This window comes from Cibotium barometz, chromosome 18 (assembly GCF_041138505.1).
Source record: "Cibotium barometz isolate CiBa-2024 chromosome 18, ASM4113850v1, whole genome shotgun sequence".
In the NCBI taxonomy this organism is placed as follows: Eukaryota; Viridiplantae; Streptophyta; class Polypodiopsida; order Cyatheales; family Cibotiaceae; genus Cibotium; species Cibotium barometz.
Window position 1 is genome coordinate 52,227,611 of NC_141063.1, and position 26,481 is coordinate 52,254,091.

The 26,481-nt window shown below is 40.9% G+C and overlaps 2 protein-coding genes and 1 long non-coding RNA gene across 6 annotated transcripts; 2 read left to right on the plus strand and 1 right to left on the minus strand.

Moving 5' to 3' along the window:
- Positions 1-3,149: 3,149 nt before the first annotated feature.
- On the plus strand, positions 3,150-5,352 carry LOC147629463 (uncharacterized). Of its 2 annotated transcripts, none has more exons than XR_015268011.1 (3): positions 3,150-3,984; positions 4,063-4,271; positions 4,990-5,352. It is a non-coding gene; the product is annotated as an uncharacterized LOC147629463 (long non-coding RNA). The 2 variants fall into 2 exon arrangements; XR_015268012.1 differs by having other exon boundaries at positions 4,063-4,256.
- On the minus strand, positions 5,263-16,300 carry LOC147629464 (uncharacterized). The gene is made up of 3 exons (XM_086812919.1): positions 15,916-16,300; positions 15,147-15,812; positions 5,263-5,327 (listed from the first exon to the last, which is right to left on the minus strand). The coding sequence occupies exons 1-3, from the start codon at positions 16,298-16,300 to the stop codon at positions 5,263-5,265; spliced, it is 1,116 nt and encodes a 371-aa protein (XP_086669045.1).
- A 497-nt stretch (positions 16,301-16,797) lies between these two features.
- Positions 16,798-18,417, plus strand: LOC147629465 (uncharacterized). Of its 3 annotated transcripts, none has more exons than XR_015268013.1 (3): positions 16,798-17,252; positions 17,960-18,178; positions 18,294-18,417. XR_015268013.1 is itself a non-coding variant. In XM_086813016.1 (3 exons), exons 1-2 carry the CDS (start codon positions 17,392-17,394, stop codon positions 18,020-18,022), a joined length of 399 nt encoding a protein of 132 aa, XP_086669142.1. In that variant the 5' UTR covers positions 16,798-17,391; the 3' UTR covers positions 18,023-18,178; positions 18,294-18,417. The 3 variants fall into 3 exon arrangements, 2 of the variants coding, with proteins under 2 accessions (XP_086669142.1, XP_086669141.1); XM_086813016.1 differs by having other exon boundaries at positions 16,798-17,727; XM_086813015.1 differs by lacking the exons at positions 17,960-18,178; positions 18,294-18,417 and adding an exon at positions 17,336-17,882.
- The last annotated feature ends 8,064 nt before the right edge of the window (positions 18,418-26,481 follow it).

Below are 26,481 nucleotides of genomic sequence, written 5' to 3' on the forward strand. Positions count from 1 at the left end.
TAGCACATGGCATGGCCTCACATAGACAAAACGATATCCAATGGGCACCAAATTTTGCATGCATGGCCAAATACTATACGTAGTCATGCATGCAAATTTTGGTGGCCATCGGATATCGTCATGTGGGTGCGGGATCGACCCATCGCCATATTTTCACTATTCTCGCCACGTATCCATAATACAAAAATTAGCGCATAGCATGGCATCACATTGATGAAACGATATCAGATGGCCACCAAATTTTATAGCCACCACCAAAAAGTATACATGGTCATGCATGCAAAATTTGGTGGCCATCAGATATCGTCACGTGGGTGCGGGATCAAGCCATCGCCATATTTTCACTATTCTTGCCACGTATCCACAATGCAAAAATTAACGCATGGCATGGCCTCACGTCAACGAAACGATATCCGATGGCCACCAAATTTTGCACACATGGCCAAAAAATAAACGTGGTCATGCATTCAGATTTGGGTGGCCATCGGATATCGTCACGTGGGTGCGGGATCAACCCATCGTCGCCACATTTTCAATAGTCTCGCCATGTATCCAAATAGCAAAAATTAGCGCATGGTATGGCCCCGTCGTGACCATTCGGTGTCCTATGGGGATGAAACTTGGCGAGTGCAACTAGCTAGGTCCCTTTCTACCATGTGCCAAGTTTCACTCCCATCGGCCATCGATTGGTTGAGGTGGGGCCTTATCCTGATGCGTTTTTTGCGCACGATGGGTGGTAAAAAAATGCTAGGGTAAGGCTCCATCGCAACCATTCCGTGTTTGATGGGGATGAAACTTGGCGAGTTCAACTAGATAGATCCCTTTCTACCATGTGCCAAGTTTCATCCCCATTGGACACTGAATGGTTGCAACGGGGCCTTACCCTGATGTTTTTTTACCACCCACTTTGCGTAAAAAAATGCATTAGGGTAAGGCCGTGTCGTGATCAATCCATGTCTGATGGGGATGAAACTTGGGGAGTGCAAATAGATAGATCTCTTTATACCATGTATCAAGTTTTATCACCATCGGACATTGAATGGTCGAGGTGGGGCCTTACCCTGACGTGTTTTTTGCGCACGGCGGGTGGTAAAAAAACGCTAGAGTTAGGCCCCGTCGCAACCATTCGGTGTTCGGATGGGGATGAAACTTGGCAAGTGCAACTAGCTAGGTCCCTTTCTACCATGTGCCAAGTTTCATACCCATGGAACATCCAATGGTCGAGGCGGGGTCTTACCCTGATGCGTATTTTGCGCATGGTGGGTTGTAAAAAAACGCTAGGGTAAGGCCCCGTCGCAACCATTGGTCCGATGGGGATGAAACTTGGCGAGTGCAACTAGCTAGGTACCTTTTTATCATGTGCCAAGTTTCATCCCCATTGGACATCAATTTGTCGATGCTAGGCCTTTTCCTGACGCGTTTTTTTAGCACGGTGGGTGTTAAAAAAACGCTAGGGTAAGACCCCTTCGCGACCATTTAGTGTTTGATGGGGATGAAACTTGACGAGTGCAAATAGTTAGGTCCCTTTCTACCATGTCTTAAGTTTCATCCCCACCAAACATCGATTGAGCAGGGGCGCATTTTTTGAGCACATCTTTTTGTTTTGAACCCCTGTGCTACACTTTTATGTTTATGAGTGGGAAAAGGTAAAGGTGCACATGTGGTTGCTTATTTGGCTAATTTTATTATTTAACAAAGATTTATTCCTTAGGAGTGGTATGAGAGCAACGACTATAATGCCAATTCACGCTCTTTGGCCACATAACTAGTGTATGTGTAGCACTTCTATTTGAAGCTTGGCGCTTGGCCTTCTCTCCACACATGCAATGCACATACGCATACGTACACACACACACACACACACACAATGAACACAGGCACGTGCACACATGCACACACATAATGCATACGAACACACAATGTACTTCTATCCACACATATGCAATGCACACACACACACACACACACACACACACACACAATGTATGCACACATACGTACACACAGTAATGCTCATGCACACACTAATGCTCATGCACACACACACACACAATGTATGCACACATACATACACACAGTAATGCTCATGCACACACTAATGCACATCTATTGACCACTATTGCAAGCGCATTAGCGCCTATGCACATGTATTTAGCACTATTTCACTTGCATTTAATGCTATTATATGTACATTAGTGCTAACGCACTTGTATTGGCGTTAATGCACTTGTGAGAGAGAGAGAGAGAGAGAGAGAGAGAGAGAGAGAGAGAGAGAGAGAGAGAGAAGCATAATGGTCGGCCAATTTGAGGTTGGATAACCAAGATTCATGGCCATCGAATCTCGATTAGGTGAGAGAGAGAGAGAGAGAGAGAGAGAGAGAGAGAGAGAGAGAGACATTCATGGCCCCCATTTGAGGTCGGATGGCCAAGATTCATGGCCATCCAATCTCGAATAGGCGAGAGAGAGAGAGAGAGAGAGAGAGAGAGAGACGATCATAGTACAATGGTCGGCCCATTCGAGGTTGGATGGCCAAGATTCATGGCTATATAATCTGGATTAGGCAAGAGAGAGAGAGAGAGAGAGAGAGTTTTGGGGGATTCATGGCCCCCATTTGAGGTTAGATGGCCAACATTCATGGCCATCTAATCTCGAATAGGGGAGAGAGAGAGAGACGATCATAGTACATTGGTCGGCCCATTCGAGGTCCGATGGCCAAGATTCATGGCCATCCAATCTCAAATAGGCAAGAGAGAGAGAGTCCAAAAATATCATCATAAGATAGTCTAATAAGATACATATACATAATGAATCAATCCAAAAGATGTATACAATATGATTACTACTCATCATCATCAAGCTCTACATATGATGTGAGCTGGGTCCTGGTGCGATGAGCCTGCACCACCCTCTCTGCAATGGTCCGCTGTGTCAGATCTGCGATGTCCTCTAAATCACGTGAATCGCTAGCTGCTCGATTCTCGGCAGCACGAGAGGACTCTACAGCTGCAGCTGTGCTGGCAGCTCGCTCTCGCTCAAAGCGAGCTCTAGCATAGGCAAGCTCTTAGTTTACAAGGGTATGTCGAGCTGTATGAGCCATCTCCCAAATCCTAGTGTCTGCATAAACTCGAGCCTGGAAACGCCCACTCTATTGCCATAAGTGCCTGGTCCAAAATCTGATCTGCAAAGTCAAGATCGCTGCCTAGATGGGCTGAAGTAGGCCTCTAAAGGGATCTCTCTCTCGACTCGGCTATGAGTGAGTCCCATCGTGCCAGGCGTCTTTCTCTCTGTGCGGGAGTCTCTGGAAGTAAATCTAGGTGTACTAGAGGCTCTATCTACTAGAGAGCTCTGTAATATCTGCCTCTAAATATCCCTCCTCTGCTAGAGTCTCTACGAGCCTCTTTCTCTGTGGCTCTATGTCTCATCCAAGCGGTAGTCAAGTGACGATGTCAATGGTATCCTCTCGCCCTGGAAATAGATCATCAATGCCCCATCTACGATAAAGGGGCAAAGGAATCTCTCCTCTACACATGGGGCAATCCGCGCATCTCTTGCTACTCGCCGGTGCATGTTGTTTGTCACGAGTCCATGATAGATACATTTTAAACCGATTTGCTCTTTCATGCTGAGGTCAAAGTGAGAGAATCACAAAAAGAAGTAGACTCTTTTGAGGGTACAAGAACATGGCTCTCAAACAAACTTCCGTCGCTCTCGGAATCCAGTGATGGATAGAATGTCATGAAGGAGACATTTGAAAAAGACCTACTAGATGTTCACTCTGAACTTCAAGATGCCATCAATTGCCTTCACCATGTGAAGGCACAACGAGAACTCGTGGATAGTCATGTGGAGAGGGTGAGACTGTATGGTGTAAATATGGAGCTCATGGTATTGTCCCTGACACAAAGTGGGGTGCAGGCTGTGGTGCCACTACCGATCACACATCCTATTACTTCAAAAAAATGCATTCAATTGCGAATCGACTTGTATGTATCCTACTTTAAACCTTGCTTCCCTTATAGTAAGTTCCAATTTTTACATCTTTTTTTCCCTTTCTTGTATAGGTGCATGTATTGTGGCCTTTGGCTGCTATGAGCAAAAGAGACCTTGGATGTGGTGGTCACACCATGTTTGCACACATATCACTTCATTTGTGCTCGGATCCATTTTTATGAAAGCCTACACTGCCACGCTCCAATGTGTGGCAAGGATGTATCCGATGAGTGGGTGAACATTATGGGTTTCAAGGCTACATCAGGTACAACTTGTACAAGTATGTAGCAATTCTATTTTCACATTCATTTATACTTATAATGCAATTAATTCAGAGTATAGAAGGCATATTACTTTTACCTATTATTTGTCTAGCTTGTATTCAAAATACTACATACTACTATTCCACACACAATGTCCTGTACGTTTCTTACATAGTGAACTCTTTACATAGCAAACTCAGTGAACTCTGGACATGGCTAAGCACAAAGTGCACATAGTCTGCAAATAGTACACAGTTCTATATCACATAGTTCACATCATATGACTACGAGGTAATTGTACACACTACAATATTCTGTGTAGCGGTCTTTCCACTCATCTATAGTACTCTAATTACTATGTATAGTACACTTTAGACATGGTTGACATAGTACAATGTACTATTTACATAGTGTACTCTTTGGACATTTACAGTAACCTACATATTACACATATTATATAGATCATAGTGCATAATAAGTACTCTAACACAATATATCATTCATATAGTACACTGTCTACTAGTCATGGTTGACATAGTGCAAAGTACTATTACTCAATACACTTTAGACATTTTAGTATTCTATATATTACACATAGTATACATCATAGTACATAGTACTACTACTTACACAGTACATCATTCTGTGTACTTAAAGTGTTCATAGGAATACACATATTACTAAAGACATGGCTGATAGTTTGTCCTAATCTATGTTCAATATACTTGTTAACAGGTCATACTGTCACACAAGGCTCAAAGGGTGTCCTTGGTACAAGGCCTATGGTCTTGCCTGCATCTCCAAAGGAAGTCAAAACTATTGAGAAAACGAGTGTGGAAACAAGCATCCCTTCTTCTTCCAAAAGAAGCAGAGCCAATGTTATGAAAGTGGAGGGTGGCACTGATGGCTCAGATGATGAGGACAATATTCTTCATCGTGTTGTGAAGAGACAATAACACATCACAAAGCAAACAAAAAGTGACGGTTCCCCTTCAATTCGCAAGTCTCCTAGGCTTTCAAGGAAGCCAATTGAAATGGTTGATGATGAAGGTAGTACTTTGAGTTTACTGAGTCTTAAATATTCTCATTTTTGTCAATATTAGGCATTAGGGAAAAACGGAGCTCATTTTGGGGCCCTGTAAGAAATTCACTATTTTTCGATTTATTTCTCTCCTAAAAGATCTCAAAAATAATAAAATATGGAAACGTGGCTCAGAACTGTCAGTAAGGACCACTGAACTGTCAGTTCAGAAAAGAATAAGATAATCTTTTGTCTAACTAACACGATTTTGCATTAAATATCTCCTTAATTTTTTTTGTTTCTCGAAGATTTCGCATCTCTTTTGACGACGTGTGCAGGCCTCTCATAAAGAATCCATCACTGAACTTAATGATTGTATGGATACCGCCACACTTCCACAATTCATGTTACAAAAAGACTATGAGATTGAGAAGCCAACTTTGCAACCTCAGAAGCACAAAAATGGCCGATACTAGTGAAGTACAATCTCAGAAGAAGCGATTATATCATCTTCACATCGACTTAGAAGAACAATATGCTCCAGCACAAAAAAGACGAAAGGATACGGTGCTAAATGCTCAACAACGGGAAAATATGAGAAGAGAAGGGCTCCAACATATTGACTTATAGTGTGATGGAAGTATATATCCAAAATGTCTAGTACAAAACTCTACACCTCCATTTGTCAATCCAACCACACTATTGAGGTTTGCGGGCGATGGACAAAATGGACTTCTTGGTTATATTTCAGCACAGTCTGCATTTGCAAAAACATATAAAACAATGTACCTACAAGAAAAGGGAGCCAGGATTCAAGAGATAGCTATTCGTGCAAAATTGGAGCAGCAGTTGCAGAATGAAATTGAGGAGCATTCAAAGAGTAAAAAAGAGTTAACAAGATCAAGAAGGAAGAGAACCATGCTTGGAGACAGACAACGAAGTAGGAAGATTAAAAACATTGCAAATTTGAAATTGAGGAGCATTCAAAGAGTAAAAAAGAGTTAACAAGATCAAGAAGGAAGAGAACCATGCTTGGAGACAGACAACGAAGTAGGAAGATTAAAAACATTGCAAATTTGAAGGCTGGAACTGGTGGATGCAAGCGAAGAATTCAGGAAGCAAGGTTAGTTTGTAATTTTTTATTTTTTAAACTCAAAAATACTCTCAAATGACTATGTATTTTGTCCATTAATGCAAAACAGGATTGGAAGTGTTGAATAATATAGGCATATTGTGTTGTTACTATATTGTTACTATAGGAAATTATTGGAGCCTGCAAAAGAAAATATGGATCCCAACCTTCTTCCATTTAAACAAATGAAAGGATTGCTTTCTTGTGGTGTAGCAAAAGGTTTGATTGAAGAAAAAAAATACAAAACAATCAAACGCAATGTTGTAGAGGACTTTATATCCAATAATCAAGTTGATGGTACTACAATCCAAGAGGCTCTTGATGTTAGTGGAGTTAGCAGGAAGGGATATAGTTCGATTTTCCATGCGATATCCTCAACTTTGAGAGATCAAAGGATTAAACGAGTTTTACTGCCAAATCCAGCAACAGTGTGGAAGATAAGAGGTCATTTGAATGAAAGTATAGATGAGTTTATTGGACCATATATCCATATTGAAGATATATTTCATGGTGCTAAAGGAACCACTGTGTATGACCCTTGGAACAATATATTTGTAGATCTACAACAACTTCAAAGAAGAATGGTCGAGTTTTATGGAATAACATTTGAAGAGTGCAAAGGCATTTTGAAATTTGTTGTCAAACTGGATGAGTGTGAGGTTGTAAAGGAAAAGAAAATGGAAAGGATTACTATCACATTGATGAATGGAGCACTTGATACATCATTGAATGAAGCGAGTTCGAAGTATTTTAGTGTGCAGTCGGAGAAACACATATGGTGGTTGGGCTCATTCCAGGTATGATCATTTTTTATTTCGTACTTGATTTTAGTCAATGTTTTCAAATCTTTTATAGTAAGACTTTTGTTTTGTATAATCACAGGTAAAGACAGAAGACCATGAAACACTAGATTGGGTGTTTCACCACATGGAAATACCAAGAATAATTAAAAGACATGTGCAAGGAGAGAATCTCCATGTTGCAGGAAAAGGTGATTTTCAAGTAGAGTGGCACATGGCGGGGGATCTTAAAACACTTAAGTGCATGTATAACGTTAGTAAAGGAGGTAACTCAAAGTCTCCTTGTCTTTACTGCAAAGAATCAGCGCAAGTAATGGATTCTAACTGGTGGAAGAGAGCACCTAATAGAGATAAAGTTGACCCTGACTTCAAGGCCATTCTTGACATTCCACTATGTAATGTTCACATATGCACATTGCATGCTCTATGTCGAATTATTGAGAAATTGGTATTTTTGTATATTGGATTTGCTTGGAAACTCCGTCCCGAAAGAAATAGAAAGGATGCTCTTCATGCATTGGAAAAAGTGTTATCCGATATAGGTCTGCATGGAGGTGATGTTCATATCACAAAGGATTTTAAAAAGTCTAGCAATGGCAAGGAGGTACCAATCAAGCCCTCTATTGGTGGTGTTAAGGCAAGAAGATTCTTGTCTCGACCCAAACACAATAGTAAGCAAGTAAGGCAAGGTAAAACAGTTTCAAGGATTAGTTATGGATTGTGGAAGCAAGTCCATAATGCCGTGAAAGATCATGAGGCAGATGGGGAAGCACGAAATGTGAAGGCAGAGGTGTGGAGGTCTCTTGATCAACTCTTCATGTTCTGTGACAATGTAACATGGACAAAGAGTGATTACAAGAACTTTGAAGAGGCAATAAAACATTTTGGGAAGTCAATGAAAGACGCATGGACAGCCTGCAATATAACTCACTACATGGTAAAGTGATGTCTTCTTCTTTTACTTAAGTGTGATCCTCTTTTCTTTTATAACTTACTATGCATTCTTATGTCTTTGTGAAAACAGCATATCATCTACAACCACCTTCCCTATTTTGTCAAAAAGTATGGATGCCCAGCAATTTGGTCTACCCAAGGCATGGAGAAGTCTCACTACATGGCATGTAATGCATTTTTCAGACACACACAACACTATGGAGGGAGTCAAAAGGCAAATAGTCTGAAGGAAGTCTTCCAATGGTTTTACCGAGGCATTCTACAAAGGCTGCATGCTAAAAGAAAAGTTGCTAGCTCCAAAGTCAAGCTTGCTTTTATTCTAGCCCAAAAGCAAAGACGAAGACAAACTTTGGACAATTCAATGGCAGCAGAGAGACATAGACAGTGGAGGGATTCGAAGATATTTAGAAACCATAAATGGACAAGTAAACATGAATAGCAGTTTGTAACTTATTGGTGTTATGTCCACATGTTTTCAAACTCAAGCAATAGATTTTTATTCTGTGGAACAAGTGACTCTTGGTGTAATGCCTATATGTTTTGAGACTCCATCAAAAGTAAGTCTTTTGTGAAACATGTGATCTATATTAACAAGCATCAATACATCCATATATTAACACACAAAAAATTCAATCAATACTACTTAATTATGCTAGACATACTGTTGATCCTTACCAATAAAATACTGAGTGTCAAACACTTTTAGAAGCTTTTAAGTGTGGGAAGAGTACTGAAGTGTCGTACAATGATGGGACAAATGCAAAAGGGTACTGATCGTCCGTACGGACAAGGAACTGATGAGGATCAAAGACTTTGTACAAATCAGTTCAACTTCAACATAATGTTTGTGCTATATTTGATGACTAAATCCTATTACTCCCAAGGCTTGCGAGTCGGAACTCTCTTTTTGAACTTGATTGGACTCTTTTTCTTCCTTATTGGCTTGATGTCGACTTTCTGTTTATCAATGCTTGCCTCTGTTGCTTGTCTGAGAGGGGTATCCTTGTCTTCAGCTATCTCCACGTGTTCTTCTTCTTGGATTGTGTGGCCTGATGCAATCATGGGTGGCTCTCGGAACCTTATGAGCTTGTGTTTTCCATAGCCCTCTAGACATTTGGGCTCCTTAACACCACATGCTAATGCATAAGAAGTGTAAGACAAAAAGTAAGAGGCCCTAGAGGCCTGCTTATTCACATAATCCCCAAATATATCTATGGCGGACAACCTCTCTATTAAAATGATCTTTTCCTTTTGCCATGGAAGATCATGTCCACCTAATACCCTAGACAAACATTTAAAGAAGTAAACAATGGCTTCTCCATTGTTGCTCAACTGCCTATGGTAAATCAAGATCTTAGCACTACCTAGATCATGAATATAATGAGCTAGGCTTGACATTTTGCCAAACCCAGCTGGCCTGCTTCCACTTGATCTCTGGAGGAATGTGTCATCCTCAATTTGTAGCTGCCATGTATCAAAAGATTATAGTGAGACAATGATACATAACTACAAAACATTTAAACACAACATAAAGTATTTGATTTGAAGTAATAATATCATACCCTCTCATTTTCATCAGCAACAAGAAGTTCATCTTTCCAAAGATTTATTCCTCTCCCCTCCAATCCAGCCTCTTCTTTAAGTTTTTCCTTATGAAGTGATGAGAGATTCATAGCTTCCTGGGTGAGCTGGAAGGCAGCTTCATCTGGCTCTTGGAAACTTTCAGCCTCTTTGAAACAAATAGTAAGGGCCTCTGCAGGATCAAAGGTTGTTTCCAAAGCTAGCAGTGAATGGTCATCCTCTATGCCAACCTCCTTGTCAAGCCTTGAAGCCTGGGCAATAAGGGAAATGGCATAGTCCTCCCTCAAATTGAACATACACTCTATATCATGGAGGAAAACATAATCTTTACCACCAATCAAGACACCTGGAAGCATGGGCACTGCATAGTTGCTGCTCTGAACATCAAAGTCTTCAACTGGCTGTGCTGCCCTAAGAGTCTCAGTCCTTAGTTGAACAAGGTCAAGAGCAGCCACTTGCAGCCCCTCATCCTCGAGGTTGATATCTTCTTCCTGCTCTGCTATATCTGTTGCCATAGGAATATTCTCTTTTACCTCTGCTACAGATATATCTTCTTCTTCAGTCTCCTGCCCTTGCTCTTCTAGAGATTGCTGTTGAAAGACAATGTACATAAGGAATGCCATGTTTTCCTCAAGCACTCTACACTTTCTGGTGTGCAAGTTACAACTGAATTTATATTCCTCAGGCAGGCTGTCAAACCTTCTATTCACATGATACCTCAGCTTGTCAATGGAGACAATATGATTTAAATGCACAAAAACCTTTTCACCTTCCACAATCCTTCCTGCCTCTGTCAGTTGTTTGAAGGTATCCCAATGGTCTGAAAGGAAATCTCTGTGATGGTCCAAAAGAGAGCTCATAGTGAACTCCCTGTTGAAAATACTGTGGTATATGTGGAAGTTCCTTTGAGCCTTGCACTTGTGAAGAAAGTCAAATAGGAGCAAATCTGCAGATTTGTCCTCTTCTGGTTCCCTTTGTTTTGAAAGGGAAGACTCACCTTTCTGCTCTAGTCTCTTGCTTTTGCCTGAAGCAAAATTTATATAACATGAATTCTATATGCTCACATATGCAATCAGATAATGTATAGGATATCACCAAACAAAACTCTTCATCAGCACACATGAATCACTTGGTGATTGCTGTGGTCTGAGTATAGCAGCAGAGAAGTCCAACTTCCTCTTGAAAGGAGGGGCCTGAGGATCAACTGTTCCAAAGCAGAAACATTTCTCATCATCAAGAAAGACATCTCCATGGACATAGAAAGCAAAACAATGAGCAAACAGTAAAAACCAAAAGAGACACAAGACTTTGCAACAAAACGCGATGCAGACCCATTTGAAAAATGTAAAGTGCTCTCCTCGCATTTTGTTGCAAATTCTGAATTTCTACTGACATCCATTTCCAATCAAATGCTAGGGATATCTCACAATGTTCAGGACAGTAAATGATGCAAGGAGGAATTCCCCAGTGCAAAAGAGATTAAAAGAGGGAGAAAAAATAAAAACCAGAACAAATATCAGAATTTGCAGCAAAACGCGATTTGGAGCATTTGGAAAACATAAACCTCTCTAATCGCATTTTGTTGCAAAATTCTAAATCCTACTCATATCCATCTCTAATCAAATCCTAGGGTGATCTGTTAGATTTCTAGGCACTGAGATTTAAGAATTCTACAGATGGAAGAAATATATGTCAGAAAACATTAGAAATGGTATAGATCTCTGACCTTTCTTTTCCTCTTCCATACTGATGGAATAGCCCTGGAGATTGTCCTGCTCTCTTCCAAAATTGAACTGTAGCACTGGTAACCTGGAGATCTGGTAATGGTAGTAGTCTCCAGACAGGTTGCAGAGTGGATGGAGTGTGTTGGGTAGAAAGTGGTCAAAGTGGGGGAGAAGAGGATGATGGGAGGGTGCTGGCAGGGATGGAATACGGGGAGGGAAAAGTGTTAATGGATCTAATTATGAAATCATGATTGGCACAAGTTCCAAGGCAAAAAGTGACCCACAAATTTCAAATCCCAAAAGATTTGGTGGGACCCACACGTGTTAAAAAACGACTATATCTCACACGTGTGGTATTAATAACTCCATTATTTGTATTTTGTAATAATCTACTCTCCTAACTCAGTTCTCTTGCATCTCTACCTCCCTACTCCACACCATCAACATCCAGACCAGCAGCAGAGGTTCACACCCAGCACAGGATACTCATCATCAGCACAGAACACTTGCAGATAGCTTCCAGGTTAGTAAGAAAATCTTTTTCCTCTCCTTCTTGTTTAATAGTATATTAGGGTAAGGAATTGATTGATGTGATGTAGGTTACATATTATGATAAATATTATATGCATTTTTTAGATTTTCTCCACTGCATGTAGAAGCAGGAAGACTTTTTATTTGGCCCTGTTGAATGAGAGTTTGATCACTTCTTGATGTCCATAGGCTCAATCCATGTTGCACCAAGCTGCATACACACTGAAATGACTAAAGGCATGCTGAAGTATGTTGTCTCTAGAATTTGCAGCAAAACGCGAGGAGAGGATTTTAGAAATCTCAAAATAGTGCAAATCGCATTTTGTTGCAGATTTTAAAATGCTTCTTCATCCACCCATTTCAGGCCTGCATAGTTCTTCTATAAACACAATACATATTGTTTGTAGTTGGAAAGATAGAGAAATCATCATATGAATGCAAAAGCATGTTGTTTCAAGCATTTGCAGAAAAACGCGATTTTGAGCTGTTACAAATTTCAAATCATCATAATCGCCTTTTGTTGCAAATTGTTCAATTTTGCTTCATCCAAGTTGTCATCACCTTCTTTAATCATTCTATGTTCTCCATGTTTCTTATCTTTTACTATTGCTTTGTATGGACCTTTTCAGAGTGATGGCAAGAACCAAGGCAACTGCAAGGAGGTCTGGCAAGGGGCCAGGGCTTGCAGCAGCAGCAGCTGGGGCTGATGTCAAGGAATCTAGTGTGCCTACAAAAGGAAGAGTTGCACATGGCAGGAAGGGGAAGCCAATGAGCATGCTACAGCAAAATTCCAAGAGGTTAAAGCATTCTGCTGGTGTGCTAAAGGAGATCAGGAAACAGCAAAAAGCTATAGGCTTTGCAATCCCCAAGGCACCTTTTCAGAGGCTAGTGAGAGAAATCTGTGATAGCTGGCACCTTGGTTTCAGGTGGAACAGGACTGCCATTCTTTCCTTACAGGAAATGGCAGAGGATTACCTGGAGAAGTACTTTGAAGATGCAATGCTTGTAGCAGCCCATGCTCACAGGGTAACTCTGATGGCCAAGGACTTCAACACATTGTCCAGAGTGAGGTGGAGGTATGACAAGCTGGTCCATCCTGTGGAATGGCAGGACATTAAAATGAGAGACATATTATTAACTCCACCTACAAGGAAATTGAAGGCAGACAAGGTGAAGGTTGTTGAAGTGACCCACTCAATGAGCACCAGAGGGAAAGCTGCTTATGAGGAGTCACTGAAGCAGCAAATAGAGGAATCCAAGTCTGCTATAAATGTGGAGACTGTACAGATGGAGCTACAGATACAGAGAAGGTTGCAGGAGCTGGGCCCTAACATAGTTGTCCATATTGAAGATGATTTCTCAGAGAATAATTTTGACTTGACAAGAGCATGCTTGGCAGCATTGGCTCATAAGAATGAGTATTGCTCAGATACTATCATTCTTGCAATGCTCTAGTAAGTGTCTTTTATTTTACATTTGTTTGCAAAACAATCCTTATTGTACCTCCTCCCTTACACCTTACCTTTATTATTGTTTTGTCCAATGTAGCATGATGAGAAGCTGGCTGAACCATGCTGTACAGCATACAGTTTATATTATTGATCCTGCAATTTCCTTCAAGTTAAGAGATCCAAAGGAAACTCCCATGGATATTTCCAATTGGTTCAGACACTGTGATTTTGATCATGTTGATATTTTGCTACTTCCATACCATAACAAGTATGTGTGTGGCTGCTTCTTTTGGGATTTTCCTTCAAGATTGAGTACTCTTGTAGCCTTTGATTTCTTAATGCTTTTTTCCTTATGCAGTGACCACTGGAGCTTTGCTTCTATTGACATCCAGCAGAAGCAATGCTTTTTATTCAACTCTCTTAGAAACACACACAGAGAGGTTAAATTGTAAGTGGTTTGTGTGCTATTTTTAACTTTAAACTTCATTATTTGGATTTAATGCACACTAACTGAATTATATGTATTGCAGTTGTATTAGAAGACTTCTAGATGCATTGGATCAGTGTCCTCCTAATGTCAATCTTTTGGATTCAATAGAGCCAATAGATTTAGAGGTAGAAAGTTGCTCCCTCTACTGATGTCTATTTCATGCTATTGCATAATTTTATTTTGTTCAGACATTAACAGTTTCTAACATATCTTTCCAACTATCCAGACACCACAACAAGATGATTCAAGTAGCTGTGGCTGGAGAGTGTTGATTAGTGCCAAATATATACTTTCAAGCTATTTTGAGATAGGACAGCCAGAGCTTGTAAGAAAAAATAATTTTCATTTAGCTTCAAAAAATTTGATATTGGTACAAAGTGTTCTAAATCATCATATCTCATTGCAGATGAGAGAAGATAGCTTCAATTCGAGCTATGTGTATAGTTTCAGAGCTGATATAATTTGGAAGTTTTTGAAGTATGCCTTCCCCAAACCTATTGTACCAGCTACTGTCGAGTTAGGTGAGAGCTCTAAAGTCCGAGAAGGTGTCATACACCTTGATGACACAGATGATGCAGATGTGGTGCCACAAGAACAAGGACCTAGTGCTGATGAGGAGAAGCCACAAGAACAAGGACCTGTTGCTGCTGATGTTATTGAGGAAATGATGGAGCAACAGCAAACAGATGCTCCAAGGGTAGTAGAGGAGACAATGGAGCAGCACCAAGAGACTGTACACGACAAGATGGAGCAACAGAAAGTAGATTCTCCAAATAAAGATGATACGGTGAGGTTGCACCATGTAGAGCAGCCTCTAGATCAACCTGTAGATAAATAGAAAATTGTTGTCAAGAATATGTTCTACATATGTAATTAAACACTTCTGTACAGAATTTTACATTTCTGAATATAATACCTTTGTTTATGGAGTCTGTGTTATCTCAATTTTAAAATTTTCAATGTCTTTGCATTTTATTGATCTCTCTCTTCTTTTGAGCACCTGCAAAAAAGCAATATGAAACAATAGGGTAAAGTAAACTAATAGCAGTGCTTAATGAGACTAGGATAAGTCACATGGTATACCTTCTTATTGTTGTAGATAAATAAAAAGTCCTTTGAAATAGAACCTTCTGTCTCAAATAGAATGTCATTGCGCAATTGAGCTAGGGAGCAGCATTGTCTTAATGTGATATTGACTAGCACATCACCATTCTCAACAACATCAATATCAAGAAGTTTATTTTCTGCACCAAAAGAATCTTCATCTTGATCCATAGGGACTAGTTTTGTACCTAGCATTCGACTGCGCTTATAATAAAAAGAAAAAATGAAATTTTGTGATGCAACCATGTACTTCAGTTGCATAGAAGGTTGGACAACCTCACAAAACACTGAACTACATGTCTTCTTATCCCAACCTTTATCCAAAAATTGTGGCATGCATGCCAGACTTGTTGCTTTAACTATGAACATTGTTTTTGAAACCTTCACTGGAAAGGTATTAAACAAGTCTACAAAAACTGTGAGAGGCATGCACAAAGAAATTTTTATTATCCTTGTGGCAATATTGGGCCTAAGAGCTTTCTGTACTTCTTTGAAAAGCTTGGCTCTGTATGCCTCTGTAACACTAAAATGTGGGAGAGGCCAATCCACTGAATTCCATGCTGGAAGGTCTTGTTTTCTTAACACACCATGTGTGTTTGCATTGTCCAGCAACTGATAAAAATGATCAGTAAAAAATATACCGGATTGAGCTAGCTCTGTTGCACATCGACCTTCGTATTGTTGTTCTCCTATCGATCCATGCAAAACATCTATAAATCCCAGAATACAATCGATGTTTTGCCATGTCTCATACGATGAAGGGTATAAATCTGAAATAAAATAACACGAGAATATCAATAAGCAAAGAAAGAAAGCTTTGTCTTAAAAATCCATGCACCTCATAAAGAACAAAACCACAATAGAAAAATATACAATTAGGCCTGTGTTGCGGAAGATCATTTGGATAGTCTCGCAAGACAAGTTCTTTATGCATGTACACATGCTGAATCAAAACTTCTTTCACCGATATCTTTCCTCTGGTGATTTTAAAATCTCGTACTCTTCCCTTCCATGATGCCAAGAAAATATTTTTTGTCTGGGGTCTCTTTCTTTTACTAGGTTGCATGAGCACCCATGCTCCTTTCGAAACAGTAAACCTTTCCCAAGTTCCTTCCGTTTTGACTGTACTTGAATTCTCTACCGAAGAAATAGAAGAAGCAGGTCGACGGGGTAAGGATGTGTGGTATAATTCTGCCTTCATAGCATTATCATCCACAGAGCGTCTTCCACAAGAACGACCATAGTTTTTATTCACCATGGATACCTTGTGAATCTGTAACCACAGCAAAGTAATGTAAACAAGATAACAAAGTGAAGTTTCAAGAAAGAGAAAGTAGGCAGACAGATAGTTGACAAGAAACATCTTACTCTAAGCCAAACTGGATCAAGGGAGCAGTTTTGGAAAAGAAGAGGTTACTGCACAATGAGGTAGTGGTGTAGAATGGTAGACCTTTCGAAGGAAAGGCACCACAACAATTCAAAGTTCAAAGGGAGGTGGAAGCGGGAAGGCCCTTGTCAGAGAAAATGTCAGACTAGATTCTATCTTCATGTCCAAAGATCTTGTGAGAATAAAAAACCAATCTCCACATTAATGTAGCACGCTTGTACCTACATAAAATATTGTTTCTTTTATCTATTTTCTTTTATTTTTGTGAATTTCCAACGTTACGTTGGCCCTCTGTTCATTGGTTGAGAGCTTATTTTTCCAAACCGTAAAAGGCCCCAAAATGAGCTCCCTTTTTCCCTAATGGTTGTCAAAAGCTTGGTTGAGGCTCAGGGGGTGCCCCATAAAAAAATTTAGTGTACCATGTGAGTTCAAAAGGAGGGGGTTTTTAATTAGATTTTTTGAGAAAATTTAACAGGATTAAATTAATAGGAGGGGATTTTTAATTCAATTTTAGAAAAAAATCATTTAGTGCATAAGTAAAGAGGGGTAGTTTTATTAGGGGAGATATTTTAATTAAGAGGTTTTTTAAATACCTCTTAAACGCACGTGATACCTGGGTTTTCTAATGGTGCACCCCCCGAGGGTTGAGGTCTTTCATTTTTTTACAGCTTTGACTGAAAGTGGTGAGAGAAGCTCTCCTCTACAAAGAAAAAGGTGTCAGATGGAGTGAATCAAAATTTGATAACTCCCAAAAAAAGATCTACATCTAGAAACTTATTATACAATGACAGAAAGCATTTGCAATCGCAAACAAAGCCGCAAGGTATACTAGGTCACTCTATTTTGTTGACATTATTGCACTGTGAATATATATCCTTCTATATCGCTAAATACTATTTGAATTAGGTAAAGTTATCGAAGAAAATAATGTCGATACAGAAGATCAGGTTGATGAGCAGAGTATGCATATTAGTGTCCCTTCCCTCAGCAAAAATGAACCTCTTGGTTCTTCATACAAAGTTGCAGGTTTGGATGAGGTGGATAGCCTTGATGAATACACTATGCAGGAGGGCTTGCCTAAGGAGTTGGCTGCTTCTAAACAGCCTGTGGAGCAGATTCTGGTGCAGGTTGATGGTAACCCTGAACTACTTCATTCTTCTAGCAAAGCAGCCAATAGTGAGGATGAACTGGATGAAAACAGTATGGAGGAGGACTTGCCTAAGGAGTTGGCTGCTTCTCACATGGTTAAAGAGCCCGTGGAGAAAACTACTGTGCAGGTCATAGATCTAATTGCAGGGGTAAATGAACCTCTTCATCCTTATGGCAAAGCAAGCAAAACTAAGGAGGCGGTGGATAGCCCAAATGTAAATTGTACGGAGGAGAGATTATGAAAGCCATGGAGCGTAATTAAAAACTTGCACTTAATAAGCAAAAAATGAAGGGTTCACCTACTGCAAGGAGATACTAATGATGTTTTCCAACAGTTAGTGAGCTTATTATACTCATGATTTGTTATCTTTCTATTCATAGATGGAAGTGATGGTGCAGAGGACTCAGGAAATATGCAGAAAATGTTGGATGAAGCTTTTTTGATGGTGCAACGAATGTGCAAAGGCACGTCACTCTCTAGTCATGCATCAGGGTGGTGCTGAGCAAAAAGTGGATAGTGTGCAGCCTTCCGTTGTGATTCTCACTAAGAAGGTGGAGAGTGCTATGCTAGGGGGTCATAGTATGAAGAGTGCTAAGAAGGTAGAGAGTGGTGTACCACGGGATCCCACCAAGAAGGTGGAGAGTGTTGTGCCAGAGGGTGAGAGTGGTGTACCACGGGATCCCACCAAGAAGGTGGAGAGTGTTGTGCCAGAAGGTAGAGAGTGGTGTACCACGGGATCCCACCAAGAAGGTGGAGAGTGTTGTGCCAGAGGGTGAGAGCGCTAAGAATGTGGAGATCGTTGTACCAGGGGATCCTAGTATGAAGAGCAATACCGCGTTGTGTGTAGTTTTTTGGGAACCTCCAACTCAACTTGTACATGTGTACATGAGTGTTGTTCGTGTTGTGGTGAAGTCGTGGGAACACCCATTGACTTGGTGTGGGCATCGAGGATGCGGCAGTCAGGCTTCTGGCTTTGATGGAAGTGAATATGCAGAGACAATGATGAAATTTTGGAGACACAGCTCGTCCGGAGCGTGTTATGCTGGAGATGGTATCAGCCGCTTGGTCGTCATGAAGTGTGTGCGCGTCCAAAGGATGAGTGGGCACTAGTCGGGTTGTGTTGAAGATATGGCATGATGGGCAAATAAATATGAAGGGGCTATGTGCCATGGGCATTTGGTGTGAATGAGGTGAGGGTGGCCATCATTGAAGTTTTAAGAAAATAAAAAATGATATTTATATGGGGAGGCCACTTGGCTATTTGTTTTGAATGCCAACGCTGCTGCCAACGTGCGCATTCCAGAAGCTGGCGAGGAGGGTTACGTGTACAGGCGCTACAGTCGCAGCTAAAAGAAGACGGTGGGGGTGTTGTTTTCTGGGGGGACAGCAAGGAGCCGACGGGGAGCAGTCGGCGTAGCTGCAGATAGAGGGAGACGGCTGGAAGCCGTGTTGCAGAGTGGAGGACTGCGAGGACAGAGGCCCCCGGGTGTGTTGTGTGTGAGCTGCTGCAGACGTCGCAGCTGGACGAAGAGAGGGAACGGGCTGGGAGCCGACGGGCAGGTGAAGAGCCCGGTGTGTGGTGGTTTGTTGTAGCCACAGGACAGAGCCAAAGGCCGCCTTTGAGGAGTTGCGTGGCGAGAGGAGCGCAACGGGGAGGAGAAAGACTGCAGGGTGGTGGATACAGCTGGGACTCTCTGGGGGAGAGTGCGAGGACAGAGCTCGTGTGTTTTGTGGGGGCGCAGCTGGAAGGTGAAGCCAAGCGTGGGCTGAGGAGGCCGGGTGTTGTTGCAGTGGTGGAAGTCTCATTGAACCCAGAGGTGTGGCGGCCCGTGGGTGGCTAGTTGTAGCCCCACAGGCGCAGAAGAGTGCTAGCTGGAGAGAACGGAGCTCTGGAGTAGGTAGGCGTGGCTGCAGTGTGCATGGGAGAGCTAGCGACAGATAGAAGAGGGCTGGCGAAGGCGTTGAGAGGGCTGGTGGACAGCGTGAAAGGAGGATCATCCTTATGAAGTGAAAGGGTTCGAAGCAGGTTCTTTTGCTTGGTCTGGATAATGGGCCGGTTGTCAGGTTGGTGACAAAGAAAGAGGTTGCTGTGGTTTTGCTTTGAGGACCGACAGGGTACTGGAGGTGTAGCAGAGAGTGGACCTTAGCTGAGGAGCAGAGCAGAGAGCGAGAAGGGCTGCTGCAGAGAAGCAAGGAGTGAAGGGATTCGGGAGCGACCAGGAGCTGGAGCAGGCTGATTGCGAGCGGGTGCTTGATGAAGCTGGTGTCCGGGATATCTTGGGATATCCGACTCTGTAAAGGTCAAGGTCTTTTCTGAAATATGAGTCTTGTTCATGCTCTTTGGTCTGGTGTTCTGGTGTGTTTGCATGCGTGTGTGGAAGTGTGGCATGCTATAAGGGCGTAGACAGCTCTACCGCTTCCGTGACATCAGCGTCGATGCCAGTAGAACATTGAAGTCTACAGCAAGTGGAGTCACCAAAAGTTTGAGAGGAGCTCGCTCACCATTTGCAGATAACACTCCACGAGCGCACTTTGATAAGTCACAAAAGAAGAAGAAAGCACTTGAAACCAATGATGCTGCAACTAGTGATCAGAAAGGAGCTCCCAGCAATAAAGTGAAAACTAGATTCAAGATGCCTAAATAGTTTTTGCATTGTTCACTTCTTATTTATGTATGCGCCGTGCGGAATGTTCACGAAGCAATTATTAGAAGACTGCCATGATATGTAGTACTGCAGCTTTTTGTGATGCTCCCTTACAAGGATCCTTTTTTGTTTTTTTGTGTAAGGAGCAATCCCTATGTGATCCTCTCAATCATATCTCACTGCAGCATTTTGTGATGCTCCCTTAAGTATGTGATCCTTTGGCAGTTATGCTTCTACAGAAATAGCCAAGTTGTATCTTCTTGACTTTATTAAACATAAATGAGTTTCATTAATGTCCACCTACTTTTGTCTTACTATCTTTTGATAAGTTTTTTCGTATAGTTTGAAAAATGTATAAACTTTTTATTCCTGCATAGGTGCATACATATGTCTATCTGCATGTCCTATTTCACATAGTTTACTTTGGAGTACACTTTGGTCTTATTACACTAGGTCTTAGTACTATATAGTACTCTTAAATAGTACAACATTTTGTGTACTTGAATTGTTCATAGCACTGCACAGTATATACATAGTGTAGACTACAAAATGTTTAAACTTTTCATTTTTTAGTAGATAGTCCTCTTACCTAGTATTATTCCACAGTGCACAGAATTCTTTACATTGTATGCACTTTACATAGTAGTGCTTTTAGGGTTCATCATAGTATACACATGGTGCATTACATATGTATTCTCTTTACATATTATTAGTCTAAGTTTTGCAAGTTCTACACATTGTACTTGTAGTGCTTTACATAGTAGTGCACCACAATAAACAATGTTCTTTATATTCAATATTTAATGTTATTTACATAATATTAGTTCTTGAAATAGTACTCATAGTACTTTAAATACTACTTAGGGGATTGTGTACATAACTGACATAGTAGATAGTGATCTTACACATACTGCACTTCATAATACATAGTCCTCCTCATACTATATTTAACAGGTTCTAAGTACTATACATAATACCCTCTGCTCAAGTACACAGTTCTATTGCACATATGTGACATCATAGTGAATATTCCTCTTATAAAGTACACTTTTAACTTTGCATTCTGTGTAATCAGTACATATTAGTACTTTAAGGGTATGAAGTACTACACATAGTACACTCAGGTCTTGGCTGACAAAGTACAAAATTATACTAAACATAGTACAGAGTATCGTTCATAGTACTCATATGCCAACCCTTTTTCCTATATATTACATTAAATCATAGTTCATAGTACTGCATGGTTTTAGGGAGAAATACTGTTGCTTGTACTACATAGGACAAGTGTCTTTAGTTTTACTGCATAGATCTTTATAGCAGTACTATACTAGAAACAAGATATAGTTTTATAGAATGCCTTCAACTTCATGGTAGTATTTTTTGTTTGCTGTTGTTGCACGCAGAGTTCTTTTTAAACTTCAAAGAACAAAACCCAAGCTGTGTTATTGGATTCCGCGCCTTCCAAAACCTAAAGCCTTTCTTTGTGAAAATACTGAAGGAGAGAAACACATGGTGCTGCATTTACCATGCCCGCATGGATTTGCTCAGATTAGCAATTAACTCCATGTGGTCTAATGTGAAGTGTCAAACACCCTACAAGGTTGCCAAAGAATTAGGCCCCTATGGTTGATAGGGATTGATGTTCCAGGTCCACTGTAGTTGCTTTTGAGGATTAGGGGATCCATATGATCACTTGGTGTCATTCAAAAAAGTGGCTTGGGCCAAAGAAGTTTTTGATCTTTACACCTTGGTTGAAGGGTTTGGTTTGAATTTGGTAGGAAAAGCCCTATCCTAGTACCAAACCCTAGATCCATGTGCTTTCAAAATTTTAATGCTTTGGAAAAGGAATTTTTAGGAGCCCTTACAAAGACGAGGATCAAATATCATTGATCTATGACTTCAAACAAGAGGAAAAATAATATGTGAGAGATTGACTTTGAAGTAGAAACTTGTGTACTACCTTGTGGCATTTGGGCGCACAAACTTTGTGCATTTTGCTTTGGTAGCCACACCTTAGAACAACCTTGATAGTATCCTTGAGATTGGAGTAGATCTTTTGGCACCATATAACTTCTCAGTTGCTTTGATTTTAGGCTTTTGGCTTGTAGAAGAACTAAAGGACTAGCACCATTTTGGATTCAATCTTTTGGGATCCACATCTGCTTGGTGTTGGAACATTGCCTTGAGTGATTGGTCTCATCAGCAACACCTTTGTAGCATTGCTTTGGCTTGAATCCTTGTTGCTTTTGCTTAGATTTTTTAGATCATCCTTTATCCTTTGTGTTAGATTGCCTCAATGGAGGTTGTGTCTTTGACTGTAATGGATATGCAGTGACTTGTGGAGTTGGCAACCATATCAAGCTCTGACCCTGGGAGTAACCTTGTTCCTGCAAGCTCATAGTTGGTACCACCCATCCAATGTGTTTCCCTGACTCTCTTGGATTTTGAACCCATACCGGAGCATTGACTCGAATAGAGTCAACTCGAACAAAGACTTTGTTAGCTCGTTGTCTCTTTTGAGATCCTCTTGAAGGATACTTTGGTTGGAAGACTTTGCCTTGGTGATTGAATCTTTGTTGTGTCCTCCTTGTACCTTGTGCTGCTCTTGAGGGTGATGATGTTTTCTTTTCTGTGAGCTGAGTAGTGAGATAGTCATGGATCTTTGTTGAGGATGTTGGGCTTGTTGGTGGTGGTGAGTTTGATTCTACCTTGCCTTTTCCTTTATCCTTATATGTGATAGTCGTGTTGGCAGGCTGCTTTGGCATAGATTTCATGTACTCCAAAACCTTTGGTGAGGTTTCTTGTACACCTTGGGCTAGCATTATGACCACCACTTTTCTATCTGCATTAAAGAATGACATATGATGATGGTGCCAACCAATTGTGCAGTTTCTCTTAGCCATCCATGCTTGGCTGAGAACTATCTCCTCGTATAGATTTCCTGGAGCCATGACATAGAACTTTGCATTCTCGAAGTGATCACCAATCTCCAAGAAAACTTCAATGGCTCCTAAGCATCACCAAACACATTTGTAGATTTCTGCATAAACTTGGTTGTTGGGTTGAGATTTGGCTTACCTAGCAAACACTAAGTTTGAAGGGACATCATGTTCTTGTCAGCACTCATGTCAATGAGAGTTAACCTTTGTAGTGGTGATCCCTCTTGATGTCGTATGCTCATGATGACCCTTGCTGGTGGGATATATGTGTCTTCAAGGTCATTGTAATGTTCCACATTATTAAGTGTACTATTTTTCGACTTGGAAAATTTGTAATCAAATTATTTTATCAATGGAAATTATTCTCATTATTCAATTGATTTTTTTTCCGTGCAATTTTAAATTTTGCAAGTGCAAGTGGATTTAATTTCCCGTAAAAACTAAGGTCGGGAACCCTTAGAATTAATAAAATTGAGAAAAATTGGAGGGAATGGGTGGACAATGCCCAGAATAGAGCAATTTTGCAATAAAAATATGAAAATTAGCCAATATATGCCAAAATTAGGGGAAAACTTGAGGTGCAAGCCAAGTTGGGATAAGGATCCAGCAAGAATAGAGGGAATATTCCCAAAATTGTGCAATTTTGAGCTCTCCCTTGCTTTTCCGCTTTTTTTAGCACCCCCCTTGGCTAGTATAAATATGTAGGCACCCCCCCTCCCATAACTCACTTGTAGAAGACTAAGAGAGGGTGAAGGGCTGCTCCATCTTCATCGTCAAGCACCCACAGCTTCGGGTAAGCTCCGCCAACCCTTCTTCTCCTTCGTCTACCCTCTCTCTTCTTTGTTTTTATGCAATTCTCGCGAGAAGGACCATGTAGTAGGGGGCAAACCTTCATGAGTCATAAGGATTGATGCAAATCAATCATGATTCAAGGTTTCTTGATCCCCGAACATGGATCCAACTCAATTCACCATGAATCCTTCTCAAAGCATGTTGCTTTTATGCTTTATTCTAAGTGCTTTTTTGCTCTTTTCGCAAGTAATTGTTGCTTTTTGACCTAAACTCATGCAAACTTGTAGATGTGATGATTCTATAGGTGTAAATACATGATTCTAATATTATGATTTTTGGAGCCTATTTAATAATTATTTTCTATTTTTAATTGCTGAAATACACTGTTTTTGTTGTTTTCAGGCAGTAAATGAATTTTCAGAGTATTAAGATGTCACTGAAAAATTCCAAAAAAATTACCATGTGAACCGTGGAAATCGTAAGAACGGAAGAAGGACCAATTATGTTCGCACCGGCTATAGTACCACCGGTTGCGCCAGCGAATATCATCAATCAAGTTCCAGTACTTTAAAATTCGTAAGATAGGTGCATCGCACGCATAACGTGACTTAGTAAGCCTAAGTTTTTCCCAACCGAGAGGGGTAGGATTGAATGATTCAATTCATGAGTGACGAGCATATGTTTTCTGCATAAAGAAATGCTTGTGTCAAGTTTGCTTGCAGTATTTTGTATAAAGTAAAGAATTAAGAAGTGAATGCGCCAAGAACACGGCTGCAAGATATGATGGAATGCGCCAAGAACACAGCTGCGCAAGGGTTGAACCAAGAGTGAACCCTGCTCTCCTGAGTTCCATCCCGTTCAGGCTGTGATTGGATAGGTCACCGAACGGATGAGCTATCAGTTTTCGTTGGGCTAAGAGACTGATGGTGAAAACAAGGCACCTGCCAGTGTGAACCACATCCTTCAGAGGAGCAGGAAAGCTTAGGAAGGGCTATGAGCGTTAAATTTCCTGACTGCCGAGAAGAACGGAGGAGTGGGGGTTCTCTGGTTTATTCCTCACCAGTTGCGAGGTAGCTCTGGATGAGAGGTCAGATTCTAGATCTTCCGACAGTGAAAGTGAAGTGAAAGTGAAAATTGATGAATGAAAGTGAATGTTGAATAAGTTATTAATTGAAGTTAAGTTATTGAATGCTTGACTGCCTGAAGGGCTGTTTTAACGAATTTTGTTCGGAAATAATTAAAGAAACTGCATGTTTGTGTAGAACAATGTGATAGTAATTAGTTCACAAAAAGAAGGGTGTGCGCGGGGTGGAAAGTGGGGTGATCGAATGCGAGGTAGAGCTTACCAAGGCGTCGATGGATCATATTCCTTCCGGAGGAAGTTGGATGTTCACTATCGGATTACCTAGTGGTAAGTGGCTACTAGGGCTTGAACTGTCCATAAAGGATGGGGCACGAGGTGCCCGGCCCGTTCTTGAGGGGCGGGTTCCTCACACGTTGTATCAGAGCTGTGTTGGAGTGCTTCTACTTGACTGTTGTTTTGAATCGATTGTATTCATTTCTAGATTTTCTTCTACTCTAATCCTAACCTTAGATGTGGTAATTGTAAGAGGAGTATGATAGATTTTTCGTCTTCAATCGGACAACGTGTTGATCATCGAGCTTACGTTTTCGAGCAACTAAGTTATAGACCATATACGTTATCTGTCACCAGATGGTGACCGTTTTCATTGTCACCGTAAGGTGAGTAACCACCATCGATCAGGCTTAATTCCTAGACTTGGATTATTTTCTTAGATTGTTATTGAAGTGTTATGATCATTGAATGGAATTACCAACCTCTGAGCTAGTGTTAATAGTCCATGTTCCTAGAGCCGCTGAGCCATACTGTGGAAATGTTAGAGCCTCTGAGCCAGGTAGGCCATGCTCACTGAGATATGTGAATGATTGATTGGTACAGCCTCTGCGCCATGCTTGAACGGAACCTCTGAGTCTATTTCATAGCCATGTTGCAGACATTATTGGTGGACAGAATCTAGAGTAAAAGCTAATTATTGGAAATGACTCCTATGAGGAGATAGAAAAGAAGGCAGTTAGCCTTATGTTGAGCAGTTAGCTCTGTGTTAAGAATTGGGCTGATGGGCGATCGGACTATCACATGTACCCGACAAATTGGGACTTGGTCGTCATTGACTCAAGTGAATTAAGGTACCTGGAAGTCAACTTGAAGAGGTTGAGACTCTTAGAGCGGCTAAGAGTGGTGCCGTTGTTTGGTTTCCAAGCAACGGCAAAAGGGTTACACATCATGATCGAGGGAAAGATAGTACTTCAAAATCGATGGGTTTACGACAAGGTAGTGGAGGTGATCCCAGCAGATCAAGTTTTTGTTGAATATAACGACTGGAAAGGACTTCCAACGTTGCCAGAAGATCATAGGGAATTAGAAGTTCTTGAGAACCCTACTTGCTATCGTAGTTATAGAACAAGGAAACGTCTTCCTGAGGGAAAGACCTTTTTGTAAAGGGT

What these genes read in the sequence shown, in the direction of transcription:
- LOC147629464 (XM_086812919.1), bottom strand. Translation starts at nt 16,300, where the DNA reads ATGGTGAATAAAAACTATGGTCGTTCTTGTGGAAGACGCTCTGTGGAT. An exon ending in TCCGCAACACAGGCCTAATT is followed by an intron (nt 15,813 to 15,915) that starts GTATATTTTTCT and finishes ATTTTATTTCAG; the next exon opens with ATTTATACCCTTCATCGTAT. An exon ending in TATTGATGTTGTTGAGAATG is followed by an intron (nt 5,328 to 15,146) that starts GTGATGTGCTAG and finishes AGAATATTTAAG; the next exon opens with ACTCAGTAAACTCAAAGTAC.
- LOC147629465 (XM_086813015.1), top strand. Translation starts at nt 17,392, where the DNA reads ATGCATATTAGTGTCCCTTCCCTCAGCAAAAATGAACCTCTTGGTTCT.